The following is an 18,364-nucleotide window of genomic DNA, read 5'->3' on the forward strand; positions in this document are numbered from 1 at the left end:
TCCGCGTCGAGGCCGCCCCCTGGCGGTCGGACCCCCGGCACCCCCCCAGCCCCGGCACCCCCCCAGCCCCGCTACCCCCCAGCCCTGCACGCATCGCCAGGGGGCGTTTCGGCCGGGTCATCCGGCTTCCCTGCAAACTCACCCTTCAGGTGCGCGGGAATTCTGGGGGGGCGCGTGTGCCGGGCACAAGGGACAATAATTCCGCGCACCAGTGGGTGGCGCGAGCGTCCAGGCGGGGAACGAAAGCGCATGCCCCGCGTTTCGACCGATCGGCCACGCCCGGGGACAAGGCGTGGCCTCGGGACATATATGCGGGCTCTAAGCTCGAGTCCGCCCAGTGCTGAAGTGCGAGCTCTTAATAAAGACTCTTTGTTTGTACCAACGCGTTGTGGCCTACCTTTCTGGCAATCGAGTCGTGTGTGCACAGCACCACAATACTACGTTATCATGAATGGGTTGCAATCAGACATGAACTATATGTTGAAATTGGCGAGTATGTCCTGAAGTAGCTACATACATTTTTTCACGTTTTCTGTTCACAAAAGTTTACATTTTAAATATATATTTTTCAAAGTAAAAAACCTTATGTTGATTGCCACTGACGATTGTAAAATCCATGAATATTGTCCAGATGAGGCCATTGATAGTTGGTTTAACAATTGCAAGGGAACGTGGAATCTCAACCACAAGACTGCTATTCAACCAATCAGTAGCAACGCCAAAGCCCAGTGAGTTACTTCATCTCGTTCAGCACAGCTACGAGGATAAACATTGTGGGCACTTGTCAGGCAACTGAAAAAAGATTCGGACAACCAAATTTGCAATGGTGCCTGACCAAAGCGCAACTACAATGTTTTTCACGAGGCCTGCTTTCAAACTGAAGATAGACCTGATTTGAAGATACTTTGAAACTTTATTTTGCGTTGTACAACTTCTGGAAGTTTGATTGATTGATTTATTTATTTTTAGCGATAACATCCACTTTTCAACTTGTTCTGTCTGGCGGTGCAGGAGTGCATTAGCAAGTACGAGAATTCACCCACTACTTATGACAATTCCTCACTTTGACATTGAAGTAAAAACCTAAGTTGGAGGTAGCCATCCCAACTTAATAGAACACTCCCATGCACACCCAGAGTACAACCGCCTCTTTTCAACTTATTTCATCCAGCAGTTTAGGAGTGCATAAAATACTGAGCATGTATGTTTATTAGCCAAGTAGTTTTCTATTAGATATGGATTTCATACAGAGATACTATTATAACACTATAAACCGCTTGAACTTGTAATGCAGTCTTCCAATGAGAGCGGCGTTACGCGATACACGTTTACATGGAGAGTTTGTGACATCTCCCGCCTCCCAAATGACCATGACTATTAATTTTTTTGTTATCATGCTTAAAACATTCCAGAGCACACCCCAAGTACAACCAGGACATTTCAACTCATTCGGTTCAACGGTTTAAGAGTGCATACAAGTCACACACACACACACAGACACACACACACACACACACACACATGTATGATTATGAGCCCAATTGATACGTCTAAAATCAATAGCAATCACAAGAGAATAATTTTGGAAAATGCAAGGCCATGTGACAAACCAAGCACCAACCTGTTTAGACTGTGCATGTCGAGATGTTCCATTATCAAAACTGCTCCACCCGAGGGATTTGCCAAGGATTTTATCGGGCGTGGGACACGAACGGTGTTCGTTGATCTGATAGTCTGCAGGCTTGCTACTTCACCATCGAACATCAGCTTGGCCTTGGAAGCACACCATATAAAACTGTAGTTGCAAATGCACTTATTCCTATGAGATTATCCAAATGTGGTGATAAATGAATAGATTTCAATTAAATTAATAAAAGCTGATTCTAAGCTAATTAACAAACGCCGATTGAATTAATAAAAGTAAGAGCTGTGAGAGGTTTAATTGTAAAAAAATAAAATACATAATGGATAGGAGAAATGGGATAAAGAAGTTGGTAGATCTTGCTGAAAATGGAAAGTTGGAAGGAACTAACCAAATGGAAGTGAGAGAACAAACTTCCTTTTAACACATGATTCCATATTTTGTAGTCTCATTGCAACATCAACACAACAACAACATGCATTTTAAGGCCATTTTCCCTGCTAGAGCGGGGGTTAGCCTTGCGGTCCCCATGACAATCTTCTCCATTTTGCCCTATTTTCTGCATCTGTCCTTGTTAACCCCCTTGACCGCATTTCTTCTTCCACCATCTTTAGCCAAGTCTTTCTCGGTCTTCCCCGTCCTCTACTTCCTTCTACATTAATTTCCATCACTCTTCTCAACCAGTCACTTTCATCCTTCCTCAACACATGACCAAACCATCTCAACCTGTTCCTCTTCACAGCATCAATCACAGGCTCTATTCCCATCATCTTTCGCAATTCATCATTTGTCTTCCTCTCTCTCAACGATACTCCGCACATCCATCGAACCATTCGCATTTCCACCCTTTCCAGCCTTCGTTGCTGCTCTACATTCATTACCCATGTCTTGCTCCCATAAATCATAACACTTCTCACACATGCAGCATACACCTTTCCCTTCAGCTTCAATGACACTCTCCTCCTCATCAGCACGCCACTCAGTTCCCGAAACTTCTTCCATGCACATCTCACTCGAGCAACGGTTGCCGAGTCTGATCCACCTTCTCCATTCAGCATGTCTCCGAGGTAGCAAAATGTTTTCACACCTTCCAGCTTCATGCCGTCTCCAAGATCCAACTCAACATTTCCTCCATCTGCAGCTCCCTCTGTGCACACCTTACATTTGAATGCAACTGCCACACTGGTTAACCCTATCGGACCCGTTCCACTAAAGCGAGCGCTGCTCGTGAGGACCAGCCACTTCCAGCTGTGTCATGCAGTTATATGAATGGTGAAATTCATGTCAGAAGGTTGAGTATGGCCGTGGCGACTAAAGTCGACAGCGGGTCCGATAGGGTTAATGAACCTCTCAGACCACTACATTTTTGATGAACCCACTCACCGCACATTGTACATTGAATGGAGTTCACTCCGACACCCTTCCTGCACACAGCACATGGCCATTTCCCAGTTCTTTCAACTTCACCACATGCTTTACCACTTGCCATCACCTTTGTCTTTCCTATATTCACCTTCAGACCTTTTGCCTCCATACATTCCTTCCACTTGTTCATCTTTTCCTTCAGTCCATCCATACTTTCCACAATCAACACCAGATCATCTGCATACAACTCCCACGGTAAACCCTCCTTTACGTTCTGAGCCAACACCTCCATCACAGCTACAAATAGTAGTGGACTTAGTACCGACCCCTGATGCACTCCCACCTTCACCTCAAACTCACCACTGTTCCCGTCCTTCATCCTTACAGCTGTGCGTGCTCTTTTGTACATTGCCATCACAACTCTGATCAACCATTCCTCCACTTCTAACTTCCTCAATGCCCATGTCAATACTTTGTGTGGAACCCTATTGAATGCTTTCTCCAGATCAACAAACCCAAGAAACAACTTCTTCCTCTTCTCCATGTACTTCTTCTGCAACTGCCTCACTATAAAGAGCGTGTCTGTCGTTCCTCTTCCTGGCATAAATCCAAACTGCATTTCATCGATCTTCACCTTCTTCCTTATCCTCCTCTCCAACACCCTTTCCAATACCTTCATTCCATGCTCCAATAACTTTATCGCTCGGTACGAGCCACACTCCAGAGGGTCACCTTTCCCCTTGTATAGAGGGATGAGGGTACTCAGTTCCCAATCCACTGGAATGCGGCCTTCTTTCACCACCAGATTACAGATCTCTGTCATTCTCTTCACACCCCAACTTCCTGCTGCCTTCAATATCTCCCACAACTCCCTTCGGCCCACCCGCTTTTCTACTCTTCATTGATTTTATCGCTTCCTCAACTTCCTTCTCAGTTATCTTCTCTGCCGGTCCTAAAACTGGGTTACTCTCGATGTTGCCATCCCATTCATTCTCTGTATTCAACAGCATTTCCATATATCTTTTCCATCTTCCTTTAATTCCATCTGGGTCCACAACGATTTGTCCCACTTCATCCTTCAAGCAGCTCACCCCCATCACATCACACCTCTCTTTCGCGATCTGCTTTGCAATCCTGAATACCGCTCTCTGACCTCTTCCGAATCCAAGCGTTCTCCGAACATTTTCCTACATGCCTCCTGCGCCTTTGCTACCTCTTTCTTTGCAGCCTTCTTGGCTGCCTTATAACTTTCATGCTCTGCTTTTTCTGCTCCCGTACCCTTCGCCTTCTGCCACTCCTTGAACTTCTTCCTCTTCTCATCAATCCTCTTTCCATCATCCCACCACCATGTTTCCGAGTGCCTCGGTGGTCCTTTTGTCCAGCCACATGCTCCCAACAGACTATCTTTCATTGACATCCAACCACGTTCAAGCTCAACAACATCATCCTCTACCCTACTCATAGTAAGGGAAACATATGAAAATCTGTTAACTAAATTGTTACCAAAAAATTTCTTCACCAATATGTTTGTAAAGGTGTGTAATAACATGTGTTAAAATGTTGAAGGTCAACTCCCGTGGGAAACCCAGAAAAAAAGCTGTTGAATTCGGGTACCGAAAAATTATTTTCGAGAATTTTTATTTTTTTTAATCGGCCCTTAAGTAACTTATGAGGGGTCAAATAAGGGTTTTTCATGATTCTGAGTTGATTGTTAACATTTATATTTCACCACAGACACTCCTTTGTGGAAAAATAATTTCTAAATATATCTCATTTTCTACTTTGCAGGACATGGAGTCTAGCAATATGGATGAAGACGTTACTCCACCTGTGCTCAATTGCTTCATCTGTGCACGCTTGGATACACCAGCTGAAAGGCTCATACAGGCAACTCCAAAGGGATACTCAACTTTATTGAAACAAGCAGAAACTGTCGAAAATGTTACTGTTGTGGAACGTATGAAGGAGGCTCAAAAGGAAGGAAAACTGAGGTACCACCAGAAGTGTAAAAATGGTCTGTACAACAACTTTGTTGCAACCACCAAGAAGTCAGCTCAAGCATCAAAGGCAGAGAAAGAGTCATCAAAGTTGAAGAGAAGACGCACTACTTGAGTTCAGTTCGTCAACTGGCTGCAGTTCTAGAAGATCACAGTCAGTTGACCTCCTGTATAAGGATGTATGCATTCTTTGCAACCAACCAGCCCAGGTCTACAAAAATAATCCAGCACAAGCTAGAAAGAAATACAGAGTGCCAGATAATTTGACTGCAGATACACTGAAGGCAAGCTTGCTGAAGACAGCACGGAGTCGCGGGGATGACTGGGGCACTGAAGTCACTGGACGCCTGGAAGGGATCAACGACTTGGTAGCAGAAGAAACACTGTACCATTTGCGATGCAAACTTATGTTTGCGAGAGGTGATAGTTTGTCCAAGACTGATGAGGAAGGAAAAAGGAAGAGAGGACAGAGGAGTATTGATGAGGAGCGAGAGGCAGTTTTTATTGAATTCTGCGAATGGTTAGACTCAGAATTAGAGCATGGGGTAATGAACATGGACCAAGTCCATGAAAAGCTGCAGGAGTTTGATCAGTCACCAGAGAAGAGCCTTTCTTATTCAAAGCATTGGCTAAAGATAAAACTTCTAGAGAAATACGAAGACACCTTGTATTTCACAACACAGGAAAGAAGGGCAGATGTACTCTGTCTCAAAGATGGCACCGACAATATTCTGCGAGTGCATCATGCTAATCTTGACCATGGAGATGAGAAGACTCAGATCATAAAGACGGCACTCAAGTTCATATCCAATGATATTGCCTTGATTGATTTAGGTCCAAAGTCATACCCCACCACACACAGTGTGACTGACTTCGATAGTCAGCTGACACTTGTTCCTGCAAGCCTTCAGATGTTCTTGAGACCGATTGTCAAGACAGACGAAAGAGTTGCCGTTTGGGGGCAGAATTTTATTAAGGCCTGTCGACCTCGGTCTGGAGTATTGCCACACCAAATGGGGCTTGCCATACAACTTTATCATAGATTTGGGTCAAAATGGATGCTCAACAAGTTCCACCGGCTGGGATACACTGAGTCTTACACGGAGACACAAAACTACAAATACTGCTTCCTTAATAGTAGGAGTGGAGATGATGTTCCAGATACTTCTGGCACTCTTGACACCATTGTGGAGGAAACCGATGAACAGATCAATGATGAGGTTGCGGTTGATGCTGCGCTTGAGGATCAATCAGTGATGACAGCCAAAGTGCCAGCCAGTGAAAGTGAATTGTCAAGTAATGATCAGGTGGTCTTTATGGAGGTTGGGGAAACAAACAATGCAGTCACTCAGTTTGTTGGAGACAATATAGATTTAAACATTGTCTCTATTCACGGAAACACTCCCTTTCACTCAATGGGTTGGATCGAAGTCACCTCTCTGGCACCACCTTTGCCAGATCCACAGACAACAGCAGCTTTCCCCCGGGTGAAGTTGAAGGCACTCGACAAAGCTAAGATCCTGAGAGGAACTGAAGTAAAGATTATTCCATTTACGAACAGGAAACAGATAGGAACGAACGCGATCATGTTTCTCCCCCTCGCTGAGCTTTCCTCCTCCCTGGCTCATGATCAGCCACTCCTCACTCCAGGTGACACACTCTGGGCAGCGGGGTGGGTGATCAAAGCCAACGATCCTGAGTTCCCACACTCCAACTGGAATGGCTGGATGAAGAGAATCCATGCTAATGATGCAAAGCAGAGCACACAGATCGAGTTCCTCCCAGCTATTGCAGTTCACGAGCTGTAATTGTTATGGAGATTGCAGCAACCGGCGATGCAGCTGCAAGAAGAATGGGGTCACGTGCATCTCGGCCTGTGTAGTCTGTAATGGCATTACATGCAGAAACTGCAGTCATGATGTTGTTGAGTCTGAAGAAGACATAGACAATGACTGTTGAAACTTCTGACATTGTGAATGAGAAATAACTCTTGAGTATTATATATGTATGTGAAATAAAAGCTACTTTGTGTGTAAATGTAAAAGTGAAAATATAAATGTTAACAATCAACTCAGAATCATGAAAAACCCTTATTTGACCCCTCATAAGTTACTTAAGGGCCGATTAAAAAAAAAAAAAATTCTCGAAAATAATTTTTCGGTACCCGAATTCAACAGCTTTTTTTCTGGGTTTCCCACGGGAGTTGAACTTCAACATTTTAACACATGTTATTACACACCTTTACAAACATATTGGTGAAGAAATTTTTTGGGAACAATTTAGTTAACAGATTTGTGAAATATCTCATAAAATGCCCTTACTATCAGTCTCTCTTTGAATGCCTCCCTTACTGTCACCTCTTTCAACCTCCACACCTTCATTCTCGGTTGGTACTTCACCCGCCGAGCTCTCCTCGCACCTTTCACCCTTATGTCGCAGACAACCAAGTGGTGCTGTGAAATAGCCTCCTCCCTCGGGATCACCTTTGTGTCCCGGAGGTGCCCCCTATCTCGCCTACGCACCATCAGGTAGTCAACGGTTGTCGTCGACCCACCTGACGTGTATGTAACAAGCTTATTATCCCCTTTCTGGAACTGAGTATTACAAATCAACAAATCAGCTCCATCAGCAAACTCCAAAATCCTTTCACCTTCTCCATTTCTCACACCATATCCATAACCCCCATGAACTCCCTCAAAACCGTCCATACTCCTTCCCACATGTCCATTTAGGTCTCCTCCTACCACAACAACTTCCTCATCTTTCACGTTTTCCATCAGCTTCTCTATCGCACACCAGAACATGACCTTCTCTTCATCGCTCCGACAAACCTGCGGAGCATATCCCGAGATGACGTTCACCAAGAGCTTTCCAATCATCATTTTCACCATCATCAACCTATCACTCACTCCAGTCACACTCACCACACTGTCTACAAACTCCTCAGAAAACAGGACACCAACACCATTCACGCCCTCCGGGCACCCTTGCCACACAAACTTGTATTTCTGTCCCTGCCTACCCTTCACCATTCTCACACCACTTCCCTTCCATCTCGTCTCTTGCACACAACATATGTCCACTCTTCTTCTGACCAATACTTCCACCACTTCTCCTGATCTCCCCGTCATTGTCCCTACATTCCATGTCCAAAACATCAGAAACCGATCTCCACTTCAGGCTGTACTCTGCCCATATGTAGTTGTAATTGTCATGGTTCTCTTTTTGAGGCAATGTTTTTATGGCCGGATGCCCTTCCTGACGCCAACCCTCTTTGTCGCCTCTTACGACACGCAGGGATACGGTGTACCTATTCTAACCAGGGTACACACCGGGAACAACCGACCAATATACTTGGAAAATCTTCGATTTTGCAAGTAACAAACAGACAGACAGAACCACAAACGCACCGACCAATATACTTGAAAAATCTTAGATGTTGCAAGTAACAAACGGACTCAAACGCAATAACCTCTCATGGCGAGGGTAAATATACAGCCCTCCCCCCACCCCACCCCCCCCCCCCCAGGTCCCCCTTCCCATCTCCCCTGAAGGAAATTAATGCTTCATATTAAGCCACAGCAAAGTGGAGGACAATAAATTATTTTTCCACAATGTTAAGCTTCATCATCGCTTTGAGTCAAAGGAAATAATCACGAGCTTAGCTGTGTCATAACATATGACGAAGTTCTGCGATTCTGTCTGTCTATCGCAATGTGCATGGAGAAACAGGATTATACAGCAAGAGGACTAAAGTGGGACAGAAGCAGAGTTGGTTCTTGGACCGACAATTATGATCGATATGTTTCAACTCCAAATGGTGTTGGTGAAACACATGCAATGGTCATAGAATTCACACAACATCCACCTGTGGATACAAAGCAGCATGACTCTGACACAAGCAGCGACAGTCACAGTGAAGATCAGTGCGTTGATACAAAGATTGTCCAAGCAACAGTTGAAAGATGCCGGCTTTAAGGGTCTCACATAAGTAAAATACCAACATTATCGTGGCCCAAAAAAATCCACTTCCAGCCAACGTTGTACAACATGAAGGGCCTTCAAATGCAACCATTGACAAGACAACAAGTAGGTATTCTACTTTGAATGCCAATGTGGAAAAGCTAGTATCCGTCATGACACAAAACAACAGGAAAGAGCAATTTGCAGACCCTCACCAAGAGGTGTTTTTAGTGTTTTTTAAGGCTTTTGTGCTAAAACAAATATGGCGACAGAACCACGTGACCGATGACGTCATCATTATTATTTTTTCTCTACCAATTTATCCGTAGATGACGCTCAAGAAATTTCATCTTGATTGGATGAAGTTTTATACTTGTCGAATTATGACGTCATAATGCAAGCACATATGACATCATCATTAACATATGATATTCCCCATGGAGAGTTCTTTACAATGAGCAGTCTCAATTTTTTCTATGCAGCGCTCTCAGAGATATTGTGGTGCAAAGTTTTCGGTTTTTCCAAGATCACGCCTGTACCACGTGACATATGACGTCATAATTATCATGAACAATTATATAAGAGGAGATGCACCTATGGTGAAAATTTCCTATCAATCGGACCAACGGTTGCAGGGAAAAGTATATTTATTCTGTGCAGACAAACAGACAGACAGACAGACAAACGGACTTAAATGCAATACCGTCGCCTGTGGCGAGGGAAATAACGGAGAACCCGGAAGTAATGGAGAAGTTACATGACAGTGAAGGCACGAGAAGAAGGAGCTGTAAAGAAAGCAACAAAGTACATCTTTGGTCCATTGATAGATGCACCACCAGCACACCCAGAACTGTTCTGATTCTGACTATTCTTGATGTAACCAAAGGACATGAACAGAATTACATGTACTGTATATGGTTTGTGATCTTCAGTTATTTAAGATTGCAATCCAAATTAAATGGGCTGATCCTGTGCATTGGAAACATCTCGTACTATGGCCTGGAGGAATGCAAAGGAACGTACTATGGCCTGATGTCCTTCCTTTGCTGTATTGAAACACTCATGAAGGGGTCTGGCCTAAAAGACTCGTCACATGCTGCATAAAAAGGAGTGCCAAGTATGCTCAATGGGAAACATGGCCAAAGGCACTTCGAGGTTTGAGAATGGTTGCTAACTGTGCTCTTTAAGGTATTTGTCCTGAAAGGAAATACAACACTCGAAGAGCTGGAAGGTGCACTTGAGAATTTGCAACAATCACCAAGAGTGTGGACTGCTTCATAATCCCAGTGGTCATTGCTCACCTCTTAACCCAGGAAAAGCGTGAAGGAAACTGGCTGTTGCACCAACACTGCATGAGAAGTATGGTTCCTCATATGATGGCTGCAGGACACTGGAATTATGCCAGACACCTTTCCTGGTATGTCCTGCGGCAAGTTGACGAGGAGGCTGAGGTTCCTTTTGAATTGGGTGAACAGGTGTGTAGCCAGAGAAATGGAGTGTGGAATGGAGTTTCTTCAGACATATTTGGAGAACAAACATTGATAAAGAAAGAGAAGGCAAGAGGTTGTTTTGTCAAAATCATTACATCAGAGGGACAGTATGGGTCCTGTCATACCATGTGTCAAATGGTATCAACTGAAATGGACAAACTGTTTTACGATGAAGAGAATGATTCGGATGATGACTACGATGAGAAGTATGACAAACACAAGGAATACAGTAACAAAATGTTTGAAAAATACACTAGTCTATTATGATCACAATAATTAAGTCTAGATTATTTAATTTAAACTCCAATCTATCTCCAACGAGGAGAAAAAGACATAAAATGTCATAGCTCCAACATATAGAGAAGTCAAACTATGCCTCTGGGTTGGCTCCCCTGCCTCACATCTTACTCAGTTTGACGCTGTGGAAACCAAGGCTTTCAAGATCATTGGATTCTCTCGCAATGAAGCTGAGTCTATGGGCCGATCACTTCGTCATCGCCGACAAATCGGTGGTCTCTGTCTTCTTCCACCTCATTTATGGTATTGCACCATCTGCTTCCTCCGTGCTCCCCACCCCACCCCCCAGGTATCTGCAGGATGCACACGGTCCAACAGCAAACCCCTCGTAGTGAAACTCCCAAAATCCATAACCACTGCTCACCTCCACTTATTTATTACCCTTCATCCTGCTGTTTCCTTTGTTATGTTGTGTCCTGATCTGTTCTGTGTCCTAGCTCTTTCATGAGCCGAGACCAGGGGTCGGCAACCTTAGGCACGCGGCAGCGTAATCATTGGCACACTGGCGAAAGCAGTGCCCTCTCAGCTGCATGCCAAATCACCTCTTGAACAGCCATTGGCTGTTGCTCGGCCTGTCTTATTTCGTTCGATTGACAGTACGGCCTCCCGCTCACATTTCCCACAGGAATTGCAGTGTAACGGTTCAGGTTCGGTAGATGATGGCAACCCCGCTAGCGAAGAAAGCCAAAGTAAAGGTTCGGCATTCCAGCCCTCATGGACAGAAGAGTGGGGTTTTGTTTTTTTAGAAGGACCGTGCTGTGTGTACTTTATGTTTCTAAAATGTTGTTTGTCGAACGTCGAGTGTTAAGTGCCATTTTGAGACAAAGCACGAGAAAACTTTCAAAGATCAGGCAGACAAGGCAGAATCCATCAAACGTGCCGTGTCCAGGTATGGGAAGCAAGCAAACACCCTCAAAATCTTTGCCACTGCTAAAAACCATGCGACTGAAGCAAACTATCGCATTGCTCATTGCATTGCGAAACGCGGAAAGCCATTCACTGATGGCGAATATATTAAGGAGGCTTTTCTCTGTAGCTCAGAGGTTTTGTTTGAAGGCTTACCAAACAAAGAGATAATCAAATCAAGAATAAAAGATATTCCCATGTCAGCTAGAGGTGTTGAGTGACGCATAGAAGAAATGGCAGAAAATGTCAGCGCGCAGCAAATAGCTGGGTTAAAAGATGCTGTGGTATTTAGCATTGCACTTGACGAGAGCGTGGACGTGAATGACATACCACGTTTGGCAGTCATGGCAAGATACTGTGATTCGACTGTAAGAGAGGAACTCTGCTGCTTAAAGCCAATGCCTGACACAACAAAAGGTGAGGACAACATAGCCAAGGTGTTTATGGAACATTTTGAGGAGCGAGGGATTGACATTAGGAAGATTTTCGCAGTGACAACAGATGGCGCCCCCGCCATGGTCGGGAAACAGTTATGGCTACGGTAGTAAAGGTTATTAACTTCATAGTTAAGCGATCTGCTCTGACACACTGACAGTTCCATTCCTGCTCGAGGAAATGGACTGCACATACAAAGATATCCCTCTCCACTCAGCGGTTAGGTGGCTAAGCTGCGGAAAAGTTTCGGAGCGGTTTGACAGCTGCTCTGATGCCATCAAGGCCTTCCTGGCTGAAAAGGGCCAAAACTACCCAGAACCTGAGGACGAGAAGTGGGTTGTGAAACTTATGTTTCTCACGGATATTACGGGACACCTCAACGAGCTCAATCTCTGACTGCAAGGTGCAGGGCAAACTGTTTTGATCATGTTCGACACATGGACGGCTTTTGTCGGCAAGCTAGCAATCTTTTCAAGCGATGTTGCTCCCTCCACTTTCCGCTACTTCAGAAACGTAAGGGAGCTGTCCTCGCAGCACAGCATCAGCACCACTGAAATATGCAAATACATGAGCGAGCTTGAGTCGGAGTTCACAACACGATTTGGGGCCTTTCAGAAGTATGGACCCATGTTCTCTTTCTTGATCAAGCCAGACAGCTTTGATGGACACGAATTGGATTTATCTCTGATAGACTGGTTGGATACACAGGACATGGAAATGCAGCTGATTGAGCTGAAGAGTTCAACACTGTGGGTGACTAAGTTTACAGAGCTACGGAAACAACTAGAAACCACGGCAGTGCAAGATCACGGAACCTGCATCTTCACCTGCTGGACATCCGTGCCGAAGAAGTTCAGCCGTCTCCGGAACGTTGCACTGGCTTTGCTGTCAGTCTTCGGGTCAACGTACCTCTGTGAGCAGATATTCTCACACATGAAGAACGTGTTCAGCCCCTCCCACAGTCGTTTGACAACCGACCACTCCGAAGCATGTGTGCAACTTAAAGTGACTAACTACAACCCCCAGATAATGGAGCTCAGCAAAGGAAAGCAGGGCCAGGGATCACACTGACTGGTAGACATCTGTTTATTTGTAGTACACTTGGGTTTGCATATGTAGCTGTTTGTCCATCTATTTTTTTCCAACTCAGATGTGGATGTTTTCAAGAGGATGGCAGCATTCTTGTATAGTACTGGTATTTCTGTTTGACACACTTTATTCTCCCTTTTTGACATTTGTTCCCAATGCAATACTTTGTAAATGAGTTACTGAAAGCAGTGTTTTGAAATGGGGTCCATGCATATACCGTATTTTCACGTGTATCAACCGCACCCGTGTATCAACCGCACCCCCGATTTTTGACTTAAAAAAGGGAAAAGGAAAAAAAAAGATTTCCGAGGGAAAAAAAAAAAATCAGGAAAATTTAAAAAAGAGAACAGAATAAATAAATAAAATGGAAAGCGAAATCTGATGAAAGGAAAGAGAAACTGAAGACAGAGAAAGAGTGAAAATACATGAAATGAGTTGAAAGAGAATTTTAAAAACATTATAATTATTCTTTCTTGCCAATGTGGGGCCCTGAAAAGGGCCGTTGGGTTTTGGCTCTTGCCAATGTGGGGCCCTGAAAAGGGCCGTTGGGTTTAGTCTCTAAAATCCGAAGAAGTCCTCGTCATCCGTTTCTTCAGTCCAATCCGAGTCGGGGTAGGCGAGATCCTCGTCGTCGTTATCCTCTTCTCCATCGTCGGAAAAGGGCCGTTGGGTTTAGGCTCTAAAATCCGAAGAAGTCCTCGTCATCTGTTTCTTCAGGGAAGACATTACTGGCCGTGAAGTCATCGACCCCTGTTTCGCTGGCGATGAGTCGGGCCTGGAGTCGCAACGCTAGTGTCGCGATGGCGTGTCCCTCGGCTCACTTCTCTCTCGCCCACATTAGCAGTCTCTCCTCCAAGGCCGGCCACTGGGCTGCTTTGCCCCTCATCGCCTTCTTCTTCTTCGGCATCGTCTCCAGCGTCTGCTTGTTAGTCCGCCAGCGTCTAATGACGGACTCGTCGATTCCGAAATGTCGGCCGGCCGCCCGATTACTAAACTCTTCTGCAAACCTGCAGGCCCCAGTAAAACTGACATGATGAAAGTTTCACCAGCTTGCAAAGTTTCTGATGTGACAAAGACTCTTGGCTCATTTCTCAAATTTGTGTTGGCTGCAGACACAGCCACGGATCACAGGATGGAACCCGATGAAAGAAGAAATAAAATCATTTTGAGGAGGAAGGAGTCTTTATTTCATATTTTTCCATGTCAACAAAACTCAATGGAAAGTAGGAAAAAAATATAAAAAATAAAAATAAAAACCTCCCTCCCTACCCGAACTTTTGAGAAAAAAGGACGCTCAACAACTTTTTATTTTTATGTGGCCTTACCGCGGCGTTGGTTAGACAATAGGTACGTCATAATGTCCCATGCAAAACATCCTGTTTACCATGTTGACACTTTTGTTTTGTGACTTAATCCTGTCTTTATTTAGCACACTCTATTCATTATGTGACCTGTCATTCAAAGAGGACTAGTGAAAGTACACATTTTCACAAACACGCATAGAAAAATCAAATATTACAAACTTCAAACTTTCTTGTATTTTGACTGGCAGCAGTAATCGGCGTTGAACCTACCTTAGTAACGTAATTGACGATCATTCATCATTGTATCCCCGCAACCCCAAAGTAATATAAAGATTACGTCCCGTTGATATGACAGTTTTTCAATGCACAAATTTTTCTGTTACTGTGTATCAACCGCACTCCCTTTTTTAGGGTTTTCCCGTCGGTAAAAAACCGCGGTTGATACACCGGAAAATACGGTAATTTGTAACCTCATGGGGACAAATTTTACAATGATAAAATGATCATTACAATGTCCTAATTATGAGAGATAAATGTTTCTTTAAAATGTTGTTGCTATGCATGTAGCCTCCATGGATGGAATAAAATTCCATGTCTGTTGGAAATATTTTTTTGATGTGGCGTCGTAATTAAACTTAAAGGTAAACATAATGTTGATATGGCACACTAATTAACAAGAACATTTCAAACTGGCACTTCATGTCAAAAAGGTTGCCGACCCCTGGCCTAGACTATGCATCATTTTTTTTTTTTTAAAGATCTCTGCTGGGCTGTCCATGGTGGTAAACTGGAATCCAAAGCAAGCTGCAGACTAGGCATCCTGCGTCTTTCAAAGTCATTCCTTGAAAAATCAGAAGTACTCACCCGACAGGGCCTTTGTTCTTAGCGCAATGGAGTACTGTTCTCCCATACGAGCTGACACTCAAGCATCACATGCCTCACTTTAATTCTGTGGGATCCAACGCTCTCAACATTATTAGCATCTCCCTCGATGAAGCTGAAGCTCAAGGCCTGTTGCTCTCACATCACAGACTGATCGGTGGCCCCCATTTATTTCTTTGTTTTTTCACTTCATCTCCTAGCTCCCTCTTCTCTCTCAGCCCTTCGACCTGCCTCAGCAACTCCAGGATGCACGTGTTACTCCAGAAATCCCCTCCTTCGTTCAATCCGAAACGCAGGCTAACCGCCCTGCTCCACTCTTTAGTTCCTCTTTTCTGGAATTGTCTTGCTGAGACCATTCACACTCTTCCCTCCAGGGCTTATATCAAGCAAGGTGCAATACCATTCATGTCACACCCTTCCTCCCCCTAGCACCGTCCCTACCCACAACTTTTCTATCTCCATTAGCCCTATGGTTCATCACCCATTCACTTGCAGAGCAATGCCTTTCCTTCCCTTCTCGCTCTCTTTTCCCGTTGGTTAATTCCCTTGTGTCCCACTGTGGGCCCACTGCCCTACTGTCAGTAGCATTGCCTTTCTACCCCCATCCTCTTACTCTTCCATACGCCAATATTACGTATACAAAAAAAGAGGGAGAAGGAATGAGGGACGTCACAGATGAGTGAATTATCCCACAATTTTATATAGATGGCCCCTAAAAAGCACAGTATAAAAGCTAAATTCTATATATCTCCAACCCTACCCCCCCCGCCCTGCTCCCCCCCCCCCCCACCCCAGCCCAGCCCTCTCCCTTCCACAGATCTACCGATGTCCCTGTTCTCAACCGTTGTTGTGCTTGTGTGCTTCCCTCTCTCCCATTCCCTTTATTATACGTTTTATGTGTCCGTTTATATTTTTGTGTTTTATGTGTTAGCTCTTGCACGAGCCTCGACTTTGTATACAAAAAAAGAAAAAAGTATCTTGCCCACATATCGCAGGCGATTAATTATATAAAATGTATGACAAACACTTAAATCACCACTTACCTCTGATTTGCTGTTTGTTTTAATAAAGACCTTTCCTGTGTCAGTCTCATAGCTGCACCCATCATTAATGCAGCCACCACCTGCACGACCAATTAGCCGCAATTTGTCTGTTGCCAATTCAACCTTCAAGAGGTGTTCAAGTGCCTGGCAAGAAGTTGGGGCAAAGGAAAGAGAAAATTGAAAGTGAGCAATCACCGCATTTATGCAATTGACATAACATTTAAATCTCAATTACTCCTTTTTTCTTCACAACGCTGATGATTTTGTATCAAAATTGCTTCATCTTTGTCTATCACTCATGATTTACACTAATAGATGGAAGATTATTGCAAAGTCTCACACCTCGTTGGCTATGCCCATTAGAACTACTAGATATAATCACCCTTTCACTTGTAGATCAATGAGTTTCCTCCTCTCCTGGCCTGACTATCCTGAGGCTTCGGAGGTAGTGCATTACTTCAACGAGTGTGCCATCCCTCAAATGGAGGTTAGCTGGAGACCATTCTGCTGGCTTTAGAAGATCCTACGGTGTCTTTCAATAAAGAGAAGGCGAAGTATTACCGGAAAACTGGCAGAATCCAAAGGAAACATCCTGTTCTGACCTGAGGGGGTAACTGCATTTAGAGGGACAACCGCAGCCTTTAGATAATCCTGCACACCTGTGGACCGAACCTGTCACTGACTGTTGGTGTCACTTGTATACAACAGAACCAAAACCCGAAAGAAGAAACACTTAAAATATAATTTTCAGCTTTTGGAATAATATTAAGGTCCTGCTGACTAATAAAAGTTCACCAATGGTTATCAAATGTGGCGTCCTTTGTTTCACACAGACATGTGACATTGTGTGGGTATAATCTATTGGTAGTTAAAGCAAAACAATATCTCGGATATAGCATTGCAAACAAGTAGTATTTTGCTTAGAAATCCTTTAACCTACTTTTTCAAAATTTGATATTTGGCAATGCAAAGGTAGTTAAAGAAACAGAATGAGCCTGGTCATATATATTGCAGCTGTAAAGTCTCAAAGGTTTTCCCGGTGTGTACCCTGGTTAGAATAGGTACACCGTATCCCTGCGTGTCGTAAGAGGCGACAAAGAGGGTTGGCGTCAGGAAGGGCATCCGGCTATAAAAACATTGCCTCAAAAAGAGAACAATGACAATTACAACTACATATGGGCAGGGTACAGCCCGAAGTGGAGATCGGTTTCTGAGGTTTGGGACATGGAATGTAGGGACAATGACAGGGAGATCAGGAGAAGTGGTGGAAGTATTGGTCAGAAGAAGAGTGGACATATGTTGTGTGCAAGAGACGAGATGGAAGGGAAGTGGTGTGAGAATGGTGAAGGGTAGGCAGGGACAGAAATACAAGTTTGTGTGGCAAGGGTGCCTGGAGGGCGTGAATGGTGTTGGTGTCCTGTTTTCTGAGTAGTTTGTAGACAGTGTGGTGAGTGTGACTAGAGTGAGTGACAGGTTGATGATGGTGAAAATGATGATTGGAAAGCTCTTGGTGAACGTCATCTCGGGATATGCTCCGCAGGTTGGTCGGAGCGATGAAGAGAAGGACAAGTTCTGGTGTGCGATAGAGAAGCTGATGGAAAACGTGAAAGATGAGGAAGTTGTTGTGGTAGGAGGAGACCTAAATGGACATGTGGGAAGGAGTATGGATGGTTTTGACGGAGTTCATGGGGGTTATGGATATGGTGTGAGAAATGGAGAAGGTGAAAGGATTTTGGAGTTTGCAGATGGAGCTGATTTGTGATTTGTAACACTCAGTTCCAGAAAGGGGATAATAAGCTTGTTACATACACGTCAGGTGGGTCGACGACAACCGTTGACTACCTGACGGTGCGTAGGCGAGATAGGGGGCACCTCCGGGACACAAAGGTGATCCTGGGGGAGGAGGCTGTTTCACAGCACCACTTGGTTGTCTGCGACATAAGGGTGAAAG

At 44.4% G+C, this 18,364-nt stretch overlaps 1 protein-coding gene across 4 annotated transcripts in view; it reads right to left on the bottom strand.

The window, feature by feature from the left end:
- LOC137430268 (ketosamine-3-kinase) overlaps positions 1-18,364 on the bottom strand; it is a 103,645-nt gene that overhangs the window by 68,926 nt on the left and 16,355 nt on the right. For all 4 annotated transcript variants that reach the window (XM_068121027.2, XM_068121037.2, XM_068121018.2 and 1 more), the window contains exons 2-3: positions 16,414-16,557; positions 1,622-1,773 (exon numbers count right to left, since the gene is read on the bottom strand). In XM_068121027.2, coding sequence (XP_067977128.2) covers positions 1,622-1,773; positions 16,414-16,557 — 296 coding nt within the window. The remainder of the gene's footprint in view (positions 1-1,621; positions 1,774-16,413; positions 16,558-18,364) is intronic.

The sequence above is a fragment of the Myxine glutinosa genome, chromosome 1, assembly GCF_964187855.1.
Source record: "Myxine glutinosa chromosome 1, kmMyxGlut1.1, whole genome shotgun sequence".
NCBI lineage: Eukaryota > Metazoa > Chordata > Myxini > Myxiniformes > Myxinidae > Myxine > Myxine glutinosa.